Genomic DNA, 12,969 nt, shown 5'->3' on the forward strand with positions numbered 1-12,969 from the left:
ATCAATTGATATAAGATTATTTTAATTTAATTAAAGTTATTATATATGCAATTATATTAATATAACTATGTATTCCGTCAGTTTCATTAAATTAAAATAATTTCACATTAATTGATTTAGTCTTAATGATATATAGAGTGTGATATGATTGATAGTAGTGTTGTTAATTAGTTCAGCAGACTTTAGCGCACAATCCAGAGAAGTGATTGAGATTATTTTCTTGGTGTTCTTTTTGGAACTATGCTTCTTGAATGATTGAGATTTGTTCAAATTCATTGAACCCCACAAAAGAATTAATGGTGAAAGCCGACTAGACGAACCATGTGTTGGCATTTTTTAACTCTTCCCGTCCTCCTTTCTTTGTTTATTGGATAGAATTAGAATATTTGAAACTGGTCCATTGCTATGGAGATCACTGGCCTAGCTAGCAAACACCTTACACCTGTGACTGGATCTTTCGATCTGGACCGTCCACAAGTTAATACGATTAAGTTGAGTCTTTTGTCAAGATCAAATCTTAATTACAAAATTCTCCAACAGCCCATGTGTCTAACCCTCGTACCCCAATACTATACCTAATCATGGATTAATTTTGTCTCAGAAAGAAGGTGCATTTCAATTAATAATGTTATTCATCTTATACAAAGCCTAACCCATGTGCACAACAGAAACAGAGTTGGTTTATTTATTTATATTTGATCAGCTAGATCTATAAAATATAGTGCTTCTTTCTTCTCCATTTTTTAACAGTTGATAAAATTATTTATTTATCTACGATGTATTCCTGGTATGTTCATGTGCAGGAATTTGACAAAGCGTATGGTCCGGTCTGGCATTGCATTGTAGGCTCAAATTTTGGCTCATTTGTGACACATTCAACGGGGTGTTTTCTTTATTTTTCAATGGAAAATTTATATATACTACTGTTCAAGACCAAAGTTAAGAAGGCGTTGGATTAAGGTACATATTAATTATACATATAAGATTCAGCAACTACTTTTTAGAAGTTGTACATATCTCTCGTGTGATCTTGTGAGAGGTAATAGAAGTTGTGTGTATAATTTAGAATAAATTATTCTCGTATCTTCTGAGCGCTTGTTATACTTAATCTTACTCTTTTTTTTTTATCATACACAAGATTGTCTTATGTAGGTGTTCATTCAGTTATTTCTTTGATTCTTGTTTTCATTTTGGACCGTGCTGCTCATCATCACAGGTACAAATGTTTGTTACCAATGAATATTTTTATTACGTGTTCACTGCCATTAATGACAATTGATATATGCTATACAAATTGTGTTCATGATGAGTGAACCTTAGATTCCCGTTTGAGATTGGATGCAATGATTCTTGCGGACAGTTTGCATTAATCATTGTATTCAATCTTGAATTGTCCGTTTGGACAGTTTGGGGAGACTGATATTTTTATGGTAGATTCATGTGTTAAGGTTAAAATTATTTTGTTTAATTTGATGAAATTTTGGTAATGCATTTCTAGTTGTTCTCTGAGTGCATACTTGATTATCGGGAAATTAATTTCACCGATTTCATGTCGTGTACTTAGAGACCAATGCGAAATGCTGCCAAAATTTTGTCAAATTTAACAAAATAGAATTAACCCTGATGTATGAAGCTACCATAAAAGACGGTCTTGCCGAATGGGATAGGGCCACACCTTTAATAAAAAAGTGAGATTTTCATGCATCGAATAACTTTGAGAGTATGACCGAGTTATTACTTAGATGGATCGAAGTTGGATGAATCAAAGTCGCATCAGCCCAGAATATGAGGAAGGCGTCGAGCAATTCTTACAATTTGCTTCAGAAAGAGGTCAACCGGATGAAGATGGAAAATATTATTGTCCTTGCATCAATTGTTTGAATGGAAGACGACAAATACTGGATGACATACGAGAGCATCTGTTGTGTGATGGAATTAAGAGGAATTATACGACGTGGATATGGCATGGTGAAATGACAGACATGCAGAGTGGGCAACAATCCGAACCGTTTGATGTAGAAATGGGAGATCGCTTGGAGGATATGATTCGTGACCTTGGACAAGAGTCTTTTCAGCAAGCACATGCCCCTATGTATGATACATTACAAACTGATTCAAAGAAACCTTTGTATCCGGGGTGCAAGAATTCGTTGACGCTGTTGTCGGCAGTTTTAAGTCTGGTTAATATCAAAGCCAGATATGGGTGGAGTGACAAAAGCTTTAGTTCACTGCTTCAAGTAGTGCACGACATGCTTCCAGAGGAAAACACATTGCCTAAAAGTTACTATCAAGCAAAGAAAATATTGTGTCCCATGGGTATGGAGTATCAGAAGATTCATGCTTGCCCGAATGATTGCATATTATACAGACATCAATTTCAAGAAATGTCGAAATGCCCTAGGTGTGGGGTATCACGGTACAAACTCAAGGATGATGAGGAGTGTAGTAGTGATGAAAACTCAAACAAGGGCCCCCCAGCGAAGGTGTTGTGGTATCTTCCGATCATTCCAAGGTTTAAGCGTATGTTTGCTAATGGAGACGACGCAAAAGACCTTACATGGCATGCAAATGAGAGAAACTGTGATGGAATGCTTCGTCATCCGGCTGATTCCTTGCAATGGAAGAAGATAGACCGTTTGTATCCGGATTTTGGCAAAGAGGCAAGAAATCTTAGGCTTGGACTAGCCACTGATGGAATGAATCCATATGGCAGTTTAAGCACGCAACACAGTTCATGGCCAGTTTTGCTAGTGATTTACAATTTGCCTCCTTGGTTGTGTATGAAACGAAAATACATGATGTTGTCTATGATGATAACGGGCCCAAGACAGCCAGGAAATGACATCGATGTTTATCTCAATCCCTTGATTGAAGACCTTACAAAGTTGTGGGACGAAGGAGTTTTAGTGTTTGATGGGTTTCGAAATGAGACATTTAATTTACGTGCAATGCTTTTTTGTACCATTAATGATTTTCCAGCATATGGGAATTTGAGCGGTTACAGTGTTAAAGGTCATCGTGCATGCCCCATCTATGAAGAAGACACAAGCTACATACAACTGAAACATGGAAGAAAAACAGTTTACACTAGGCATCGACGTTTTCTTAAACCTCATCATCCTTACCGACGATTGAAAAAAGCATTTAATGGAAGTCAAGAGCATGAAAATGCACCGGTACCGTTGACTGGTGACCAGATTTTCCAGCGGGTTCAACACCTAAATACAATATTTGGAAAGGTCCAAAAGAAAGACAAAAATAAGACTTGCATATGGAAGAAAAGGTCGATTTTGTTTGATCTTCCGTATTGGGTTGATCTAGATGTTAGACATTGTATTGATGTCTATATGTAGCAAAGTTCTTGATCCTGTGAAGTTAGACGAACTGGAAAATGAGACTGCTATTATATTGTGTGAGTTGGAGATGAAGATCTAGCTGAGATGGGTATTCGAGCGTCGTTACATCCAAGGTCTGATGGTAGAAAAATATACTTGCCTCCAGCTTGTCATACTTTGTCCAGAAAGGAAAAGTTCAGTTTTTGTCAATGCCTACGACGGGTCAAAGTTCCACACCGGTACCGTTGACTGGTGACCAGATTTTCCAGCGGGTTCAACACCTAAATACAATATTTGGAAAGGTCCAAAAGAAAGACTTGATGCAACAATTGTTATCGGTGGCCATACGAGACATTTTGCCTAACAAAGTCAGGCTTGCCATAACTCGGCTGTGCTTTTTCTTCAATTCTATATGTAGCAAAGTTCTTGATCCTGTGAAGTTAGACGAACTGGAAAATGAGACTGCTATTATATTGTGTGAGTTGGAGATGTATTTTCCGCCTGCATTCTTTGACATCATGGTTCACTTAATTATTCATCTAGTCAGAGAAATCAAATGTTGTGGTCCTGTTTATTTGCGGTGGATGTATCCGGTTGAGCGATACATGAAGATCTTAAAAGGGTATACCAAAAATCTACACCGTCCTGAAGCATCTATTGTTGAAAGGTACATTGCAGAAGAAGCCATTGAATTTTATTCAGAGTACATTGAAAAAGCTAAACCTGTTGGGCTTCCCGAGTCTCGGCATGACGAAAGAGTAAGAGGTAAGGGTTCAAGAGGACTGCATGTCATCACTCCAAGTGTAGAAGATTTGCAACAAGCTCACTTGTATGTGTTGAATAATAGTAATGAAGTTTTGCCATACATAGTTCGTCATGAAAATTAAGTCAAACAAAGTAATCCAAAAATGTCGAAGAACTCAGTGTTGAAAAAACATAACAAGACTTTCCTAGATTGGTTTAAACACACAATCTTGGCTGATGATAATGCTTCTGAAATGTTGAGAAAGCTAGCAGATGGACCTAAAAGAAATGTTATAACTTGGCAAGGATATGATATAAACAAGTATTCCTTCTATACAAAAGCACAAGACCAAAAAAGTACAATGCAAAACAGTGGGGTTACCCTAAGGGCTGAATCTCAACACTTCGCTAGTGTACATGATGACAATCCTTGTGTAGCTTTCATCCCTTACTTTGGTTTCATTGAAGAAATTTGGGAGCTTAACTATGTCAAATTCACTGTCTGTGTTTTCAAATGTAAGTGGGTTGACAGTAATACCGGTGTGCGGACCGATGATGTGGGATTTACGTTGGTGGATCTTAACAAACTCGCATACCAGAATGATCCTTTCATTATGGCAGAACAAGCGAAACAAGTATTTTATGTCGAAGACCCTTGTGATCAAAGGTGGTCAGTGGTTTTACATGGAAAAACAATAGGTGTCAATGTTGAAGATGATTATTCATACATTGATACTTATGTTAGTCCTTTGTCCACACAATTGTCACCAAATGTCATCGGAGAAGAAACTGACGATGTTCATGCTAATCGTAATGATCACGATGAAGGAGAATTAATTAACATCGTCTAATGTAATTTTTTTTTATTTTGTACTTAATTTCAATTCATTTAATTACATTCATACGCATTTATTTTTTATAACATATTGAATTAATGTTTTTTTTTTCACAGCCAAATGGCTACACAGTCAAACTCTCCTCCGCCTCCTCCTCCTTCTACTGGTGTAACATCGCATTCGTCGTCACCACCATTGAAGCGGAATAGAAAGGCCTCACGCCTAAGATTATTGGCGACTAGACCAGTTGGGGCAGAGAGACCCCTTGTCCATGTGGATCCTGTTACTGGCAAAGCAGACGGTCCCCACAGCAAGAAATTTAGAACATATTTAGGGATCGTTGCTCGTGATAAGGTGGATGTCACATACGAAAATTGGAAGCATGTCCCTATTACTCAGAAGGATTTGATATGGGAGGATATTCAGGTATCATGTATTATTTCATGTTCCATATTGTTTGTTAGCCAAATATTTGAATTTAGTATTAATAAAACCTAATTTACTCTTTGTTAGGCTGAATTTGATATCCCTGAAGCATCTGTTTAAGGACAAAAAAGAAAATACTTCAGACTGTGGGGGAGCGGTGGAGACAGTTTAAGTCTGATTTGACGTCGAAATGGGCACTTGCAGCTGACAAGGATAGTGTTGATGACACTGTATGCAAAATGTACGGCATTAGCAAGGAGAAATGGACCCAATTTTGCCAGAGCCGTAGAGACCCTTCATGGGAGGTAACTAATTTGGGATTTTCATTTTTTTAACTTTAAATGAACTTATTATAATACATTGTAATCATGAGTTTCATTAATGTTTCATTTTTACAGAATGTTCGAAAAAAAGCACAAGCTGTCCAAAAACAAAACACTGCCCCTCACGTGATGTCTCGTGGGGGTTATGAATATTTAGAAAAAAAGTTGATGGATGAGAAGAGAAAGAAAAAACTAGAGGAAGCAACTCAATCCGGAAGCACTGACACCGTCATTGATCCTCCATCTCCCATCATACGACACGTGAAGTGGAAGCTAGCCCGCACCAAGAAAACTGGTGACATGACATCTGAAGCAGCAAAGGAAATTGCTGACAAGATTGTAAGTCACTTTCAATTCATAATTGTAATTATTTTTTTTATTGTGTGATTAAGTATAGAATAAATGTGTTCTTCACAGGATGCGCTTGAGGAGCAGGCCTCACAGGGTTCCTTTGTTACCCATGGACGTCATGATATACTGACTGCTGCCATTGGGCGACCAGAACACCCTGGTCGTGTGCGTGCTGTAGGAGCCGGTATAACCATCAAACAATACTTTGGATCAGCTTCAAGGACCTCCTCCATTGCTCCCGAATACCTGCAACAGTTGACGCAACAAATCAAGGACCAACTAGAGGATTCAATCACAGAAAAAGTCACTCGACGGCTAATGTTATCCCTCAGCCAAATGCAATCACAGGGACTCGCACTGCCTCCTGAACCTGATGTTGGTCCTTCAGCTGCTCGTGTCAGCACAAAGGAGAGTTGTGTTGATCCCTCAGGGAACGATCTAGACACCGGTGACTCATACAAATGTGGGTTGTATATTGAAGAATATCCTTCTCGCCTGGTTGCCCTGGGAAGAGTTTATGAGGGATCTACAACAATTCACAACATTCCTTTGCTGCATGATCAAGTTAAGGTTGGTGTTGAGGAGATTAGAGATGTAGATGCTCCCATTCCTGTACCCACTAAAGAGGTTAAGGTCGTGGGACAGGCTCTTAACACATTCCTTGCTTGGCCGACACATCTAGTCAAGCGTTTATCAGAACAGGTATTTTAGTGTCATTAAATGCTTATTTTTCCAATTAAAATGTTTACTGTGATTAAATTATGTCAATTAATTATGTTGGATAAACAGGGAGCTGTGAGACCCGCGAAACCTGCAGATAGGCCGGATGATGAGGTCGATGATCCGCTATATCTAATGACATTGACCATTCCACAGCTTTTTCTGAAGCCATTGCAGGTTATGTGGGATGCTACCTTGTTTGGCCTATTTAATGAAAACTTTCCCTTGTACATAAAGCATGAAGATCTGTCTGAAATTGCACATGGTGGTCAATGTCTCAGCATATCTGTTATACAGTTGTGGATTCTGTAAGTCAATTTAGATTATTGTTAGTTACCTAATTTATTGTTTTACCTTCATGCATAATTTACTTTGTGTTAACAATAATAGGCATATGACTGAGACAAGTATGCGAGCTGGGAATATCGATGTGTATGGATTCCTCGAGCCACATTCTATCCAGAGATCTGGCCAATCACAATTTGAATCAGAAAATTACATTAAGAACTGGATGCAAAATTCAAAACGAGATGTGTACCTAGGAGCCTACTTGAATGGGTAACTTAAACTCAACAAATGAATTTAAATAATGTATAATAGTATAATAACATATATTGGTCTCCACTGCAGTGCACATTGGCAAATGGTCGTCATTTTGCCTAAGGAAAATGTTGTCATTTGGTTTTGTTCGTTGCATAATAAGCCAGACAACTACCTCAAAGGCATGATTAATAGGTCAGTGTTGTTTTTTAATATATTTGCATTAGCATTAGTCAGGTAAATCAAAATTTTAAATGTACAATAAGAATCTATGTTTGTATTCAATAGTGCTTTGAAAGGACTTGACGATACTCAACAAAGTAAATCCAAGACTCCTGCTAGGTGGATTGTTGTTAAAGTAAGTTATTTAAACAATATGTTTTCACTTATATTTTAGTATTGTGTAGACTAATTTGTACTGAACGTTGCATATCTAAATTTCATAATGTATTTAGTGTAATAGACAAAAAGGAAGCACTGAGTGTGGGTATTACGTCATGCATTGGATGTCAACTATAATCTTAGGAAATTTCCAGAATAATTGGGAAATGGTAATTTTTAATTCACCAAATTTCATATTATTATGATTGCTAATATATTATTAACTTATGTTTTATTATATCATGCAGTATTTCACTGATCCTAGACCATTGGAACCAGAAAGATTGAAGGCGCTTCGCAACCAGTGGGCAAAGTACTATTTGAAAGTGAAAAATGAAACTTAGGATGTTTAGACAATCTTGTAATTGTAGTTTATATTTACTTACTTAATTTACAATTCATGTCTCAACATTAAATATGTTTTAAATTCATAGTAATTAGTAAATTTCTTATTGAATTTTCTGGTAAAAACTGTTTCAAAACAGAATGAAAATTATATGTTGTGTGGTCTGATTTTAAAATTTGCAGGTTATTTTTGGGATTTATTGAAAAAACAAACATCATGTTAAAAATAAATTTCTAAAACAACATCGGTCTTTAAAAAAACTGATGTGAAATGTTACTTACAACATCAGTTTTTAAATGTCACTTACCTCAACATTTTTTAACATCGGTTTTTAAAAAAACTGATGTTGTAAGTAACATTTCACATCAGTTTTTTTAAAAACCGATGTGAAATGTCACCTACAACATCAGTTTTTTAAAAACCGATGTCAAATATCATATTTAACATCGGTTATTTTAAAAACCGATGTTACATGTCACTAACAACATCAGTTTTTTAAAAATCGATGTTGATTTATAGATTTATAACTTTTTTTTCTTCATAATTCATATCATATAACATCGCCTATTTAAATAACTGATGTCGATGTTGATTTATAGATTTATAACTTTTTTTTCTTCATAATTCATATCATATAACATCGCCTATTTAAATAACCGATGTTAAATATCACTTACAACATCAGTTTTTAAAAAACCGATGTTAAATGTCACTTACAACATCAGTTTTTTAAAAAACCGATGTTAAATGTCACTTACAACATCAGTTTTTTAAAAAACCGATGTTAATTTATAGATTTATAATTTTTTTTTTCATAATTCGTATCATATAACATCGCTTATTTAAATAACCGATGTTGTATTTATTAGTTAACATCGGTTTTGAAAAACCGATGTTAATGATACTACTTTCCACATCGGTACTTTCAACATCAATTAATAACCGATGTTGAAAGTCTTAAATAACCGATGTTAAAACCTTATTTTCTAGTAGTGGGGAAAATTGAAGTAATTAGCTTTGCTGCAAGACAACTAAGGAAGTGATGTAGATGGAAATATTTGTTCTAGGCCCACATATTTGATATCCTTTCGTTGTGGAATGTTAGGAGTTTTCTCATAAATCCTTATCGAAGCAATAGTTTGTGCATGATTTTTTTAAAATTTTAAGCCTGAAAGAATAACAATTGATAAAAAAAATGAAAACTCACTTAATATACTTGGTAAATTTATGCTAATAATAATGCCATAATGCTTGGTCTTTAGCAGTTTATCTAAATTAAATTTGATGGTATAGCAATTTTATTTAAAAGAGTTAGAATTTTTTATATCCTTTGCCAGAAGGCATCTGGGAGTCAATGAAAACTTTCTTAATATAGTCTTTGTTTTCGTAGAATATCATCATTTTTTTAGTCTATCTAGTCGTCCATGAGTGATGACATGCAAATAAAAGGTCCAGAGCTTCAGTAGTTTTTTTGGATATTAACTAAGTATCACAACTCATATTTACAAACAAATATCATATATTATTATAATTTAATATTCAGATGAATAAAAATCATTTCATATATATAATTAATTACTTAACAACTTTAATTATTTTTAAAAAAAATACCTCAAATCCAAACAATGCATCCAAAGCAGTACATTATCTTTTAATAGAAACATTACTATCAAACAAAATCAATCTTAAGTATTGTAATGACAATATAATATATTTGAAGTTTAGTTGCCAAGACAGAAATTGCATTTGTTTAAGAGTTGTATTATCACAAATTTGATGTTCTGATAAACTCTATAAAATATTGAATTTATAACATTATATATTCATAATTTTAATACTAAATGATAAATATATTTTCATGCAATGTAAAGTTTGTATAAATCTGAATTTAACTTTTTTTAATGGTCTAAAATTGGTAGTACGGTGAATTGTATTTCAGAAGTTATTTAAAAAAAATGAAAACTCACTTAATATACTTTGATCAATTTTTTATTTAAAATTGACTCCCATGAGTTATTGCCCCAGAGGTTCCCTAACCTTTGCCTATTATTCACCAAAGTAATATCAAATATCAATGTTTGATGCAAGAGCCATAAACCTTAACCAGACAAGACATTATAAAATTCTGAATGCTTTCAAATCAAGGACAACTATATTAAATATTTGACTTAAGGGACAAGTGATGCAATAGAGGTTGTTACTATTCTTAAGTATGAGTACCTTGTGCAATTTCACTACGGCAACAAAGTTATTATTGGTATAGAGTTGAATACACTATAACATCATTTAATCTCTTGAGATTCTCAAAGCATGCATCAAGGGCCACAGGGAAGGCTTCTGCAAATGCTACCCACTTCAACACCTAATAAATTTGAATAATATGCAACTCAGGATAATTAACAGGAAAAGCACAAAACATGCAAGTTCTGGGGAGCATATAAATTTTGTTCAGGAACGGCCAATTATAGACTGTTTGGATTAGATTGCTTTTAAAGACTAGAGGGGTCGTTTGTCTCAAAAATTAGGTAAAATTGATTTTCATAGAATTAATTTTGAGCATTGAATTAAATAAGAATCTGTGTTAAAATTAATTTGTGATTTTCAAAATTAGGCTCATTACAAGTTGGACTAAAAAAAAACCATATGACCAGGCAAACGATCTAGATGTTCTTGCTAGGCATTGAAGAACTTGATTGATTTGTCTATTGATAAACTAAACAGTACAGTTTATGAGATGAGATAATTTTCTTACCCAGCACCTGCTTTTGAGTTGGTGAAAATTTTCAAATAGTGACGTGGCCTCTACCTTTGTACCAGTTGCTTCCTGCCGGCATGTAGGACACACCTGTCCAAACTAGGACCATAAGTGGCACACCATAGTCAGCTATTAGGCTACGAAGCCAACCTATAACAAATTCATAGTGTTAAGAGATGTAATATAAAATCATTAATGTGTCTTCACTTAACAGTTTAAGTGCATTGCTAATTCAGGTACTAATATATCATGTGAACTCTTGGTATCAAGCAACAACAAATGAATGACAAAGGTAAACTTTGATAAATGTTCTTACTTTGATAGCTTGCTGCATGAAGAGCATTGCAATGAGTATGCCAAACAAGAAACAACTCTCCTGCAATACGGGTAAACCTGTTGATTATAGAACAAGTCCCTAAGATGGCAAACAAGAATAGCAATAGTGCAGTCCAGACAAATACCCTACAAAGTCAAGTTGAAAAAGAAAATAGGACAATGTTAAGTCACACTAAGATGAATAGTACTCGAAAACAATTGCATCAGGGTCCCATATGAAAACATTGAGAAATAAATACATAAATAAACAAAAACTTATTCACCATCCAGTCCATGCCAGAAACAAATCCCGGCCCAACTCTGGTCTCTCTTTTGCAAAATTGAACATGAAAGTGTACATGATCACAGTAGGTTCTGCCACCCGTAAAATTAGCAAAGGTTGCCTTCCAAGGATTGAGTGTATAATGCCACATATTGAAGTGGATGCCAATGTTTGAACTGTAGTTAGAACACCATATGCAAATGCAAAACAACATCAAGCTGTGATAATGTAGTTATAAATTATAATACTGTCCTATTTCCAGAGTTCTTTTAGTTAAGAAGGATCATATATTATAATATTTTTTTTCTCAGGAAAAAGAAGAATCCATTGAAGTCAGAATAATATTTAGTACCAATATCTCGCTCTAGTTGTTCCCCGAATGAAATCACCGGTATCTCGCTCTTAGAATATACCACATTCTAATGACGGTCCTGGGCAGGAACCCGTCTTAGAATGTTATACATTCTACGATGGTCTTTTACAACCGTCTTAGAATGAAACACATTCTAAGACGGTCTTAAAGACAACCGTCTTAGAATGTATTTTTAAAAAAAAATTAATTTTATTTTTTGTAGTCATCTCCATGTCAGTTATATTACAATGATTGACACCAATACACTGCCTAAGTACACACTTGATACATACTATTTACTCAAATCTACAATTTACTAGGAATAAATGAAATAAAATAGAAAATTTGTTATTGGTACAATGTCACTCATTTTGGAGCATATAAGTCAAATGCTCTAGGCTTGGAATAATTATATTGAGTTTGAGGTCTCCTAAGGAACTACTCAAGAACAAGGGGGTTAGAAAGAAATCTTAAGAGTACTCCTCTACTTGCGAGGTATTCCTTCCACTCAACTCATACTCTCTTAAAAAAATAATTATTATTCAATAGCCAAAATGTATAAAATTTACAATGAGGATCTTTATATAGGCCAACAAAGCCTAAACAAGATGAAGTCCAATCTAATTAAACTAATCAAATCCAAAAGATAACGCAAATTCCGAATTAAGTTAGAATCCAAAATAATCTCAAATCAAACCCCAATGATGAAATAAAAAAAAATCCCTACTTAGTAACTAACCAGATAATTATCCAATCTACACCATTCCTCTTGATTGAGATAAACTCTTCTCCAGAGAGTTCAAATGTTAGAAATGATACCATTAGATAGTATTGACTATTGAGCTGATCAAAGTGCTTCAAACTAGGTGGCATTTGAAATGACATGATCCAAATGGAAAAATGTTAGCCTGAGCCTTTGGATAGCTAATGTCATAGTTAATTATGTAGTCTATACCTTCCTCTTTGAATTACAGGTTACCCAAGGTGGAGATTGGGTGTTTTGTCACTCAGGTGTGGCAGGTAATATCATAATGTTCTCCCTGTGGTGACGGAAGGAGTAAGTATACTCTTTCCCATGATTAAGGGTGTGTTTGCATCATTGTTTATGTGCATTGGAAAGTAAGATTTGAATAAAACAAACATAAGGACATTAGTCATATAATCAAGGGCAACCTAAGCAACATTCATGGGCAAAATGTTACAAATGATATGTTCATTGTAATTGCCTATCTGAAAGGGAACTTGATTTCGCTCCTTAACTG

General features: G+C 34.8%; 1 protein-coding gene across 1 annotated transcript; it reads left to right on the top strand.

Moving 5' to 3' along the window:
• The first annotated feature begins 1,012 nt into the window (after window positions 1-1,012).
• On the top strand, window positions 1,013-7,467 carry LOC112998170 (uncharacterized). The gene is made up of 9 exons (XM_041006181.1): window positions 1,013-1,039; window positions 1,139-1,216; window positions 5,032-5,341; window positions 5,429-5,646; window positions 5,740-6,003; window positions 6,082-6,717; window positions 6,805-7,043; window positions 7,126-7,167; window positions 7,443-7,467. Exons 4-9 carry the CDS (start codon window positions 5,581-5,583, stop codon window positions 7,465-7,467), a joined length of 1,272 nt encoding a protein of 423 aa, XP_040862115.1. The 5' UTR covers window positions 1,013-1,039; window positions 1,139-1,216; window positions 5,032-5,341; window positions 5,429-5,580.
• The last annotated feature ends 5,502 nt before the right edge of the window (window positions 7,468-12,969 follow it).

Source organism: Glycine max, chromosome 10 (genome assembly GCF_000004515.6).
Source record: "Glycine max cultivar Williams 82 chromosome 10, Glycine_max_v4.0, whole genome shotgun sequence".
Taxonomy (NCBI): Eukaryota; Viridiplantae; Streptophyta; class Magnoliopsida; order Fabales; family Fabaceae; genus Glycine; species Glycine max.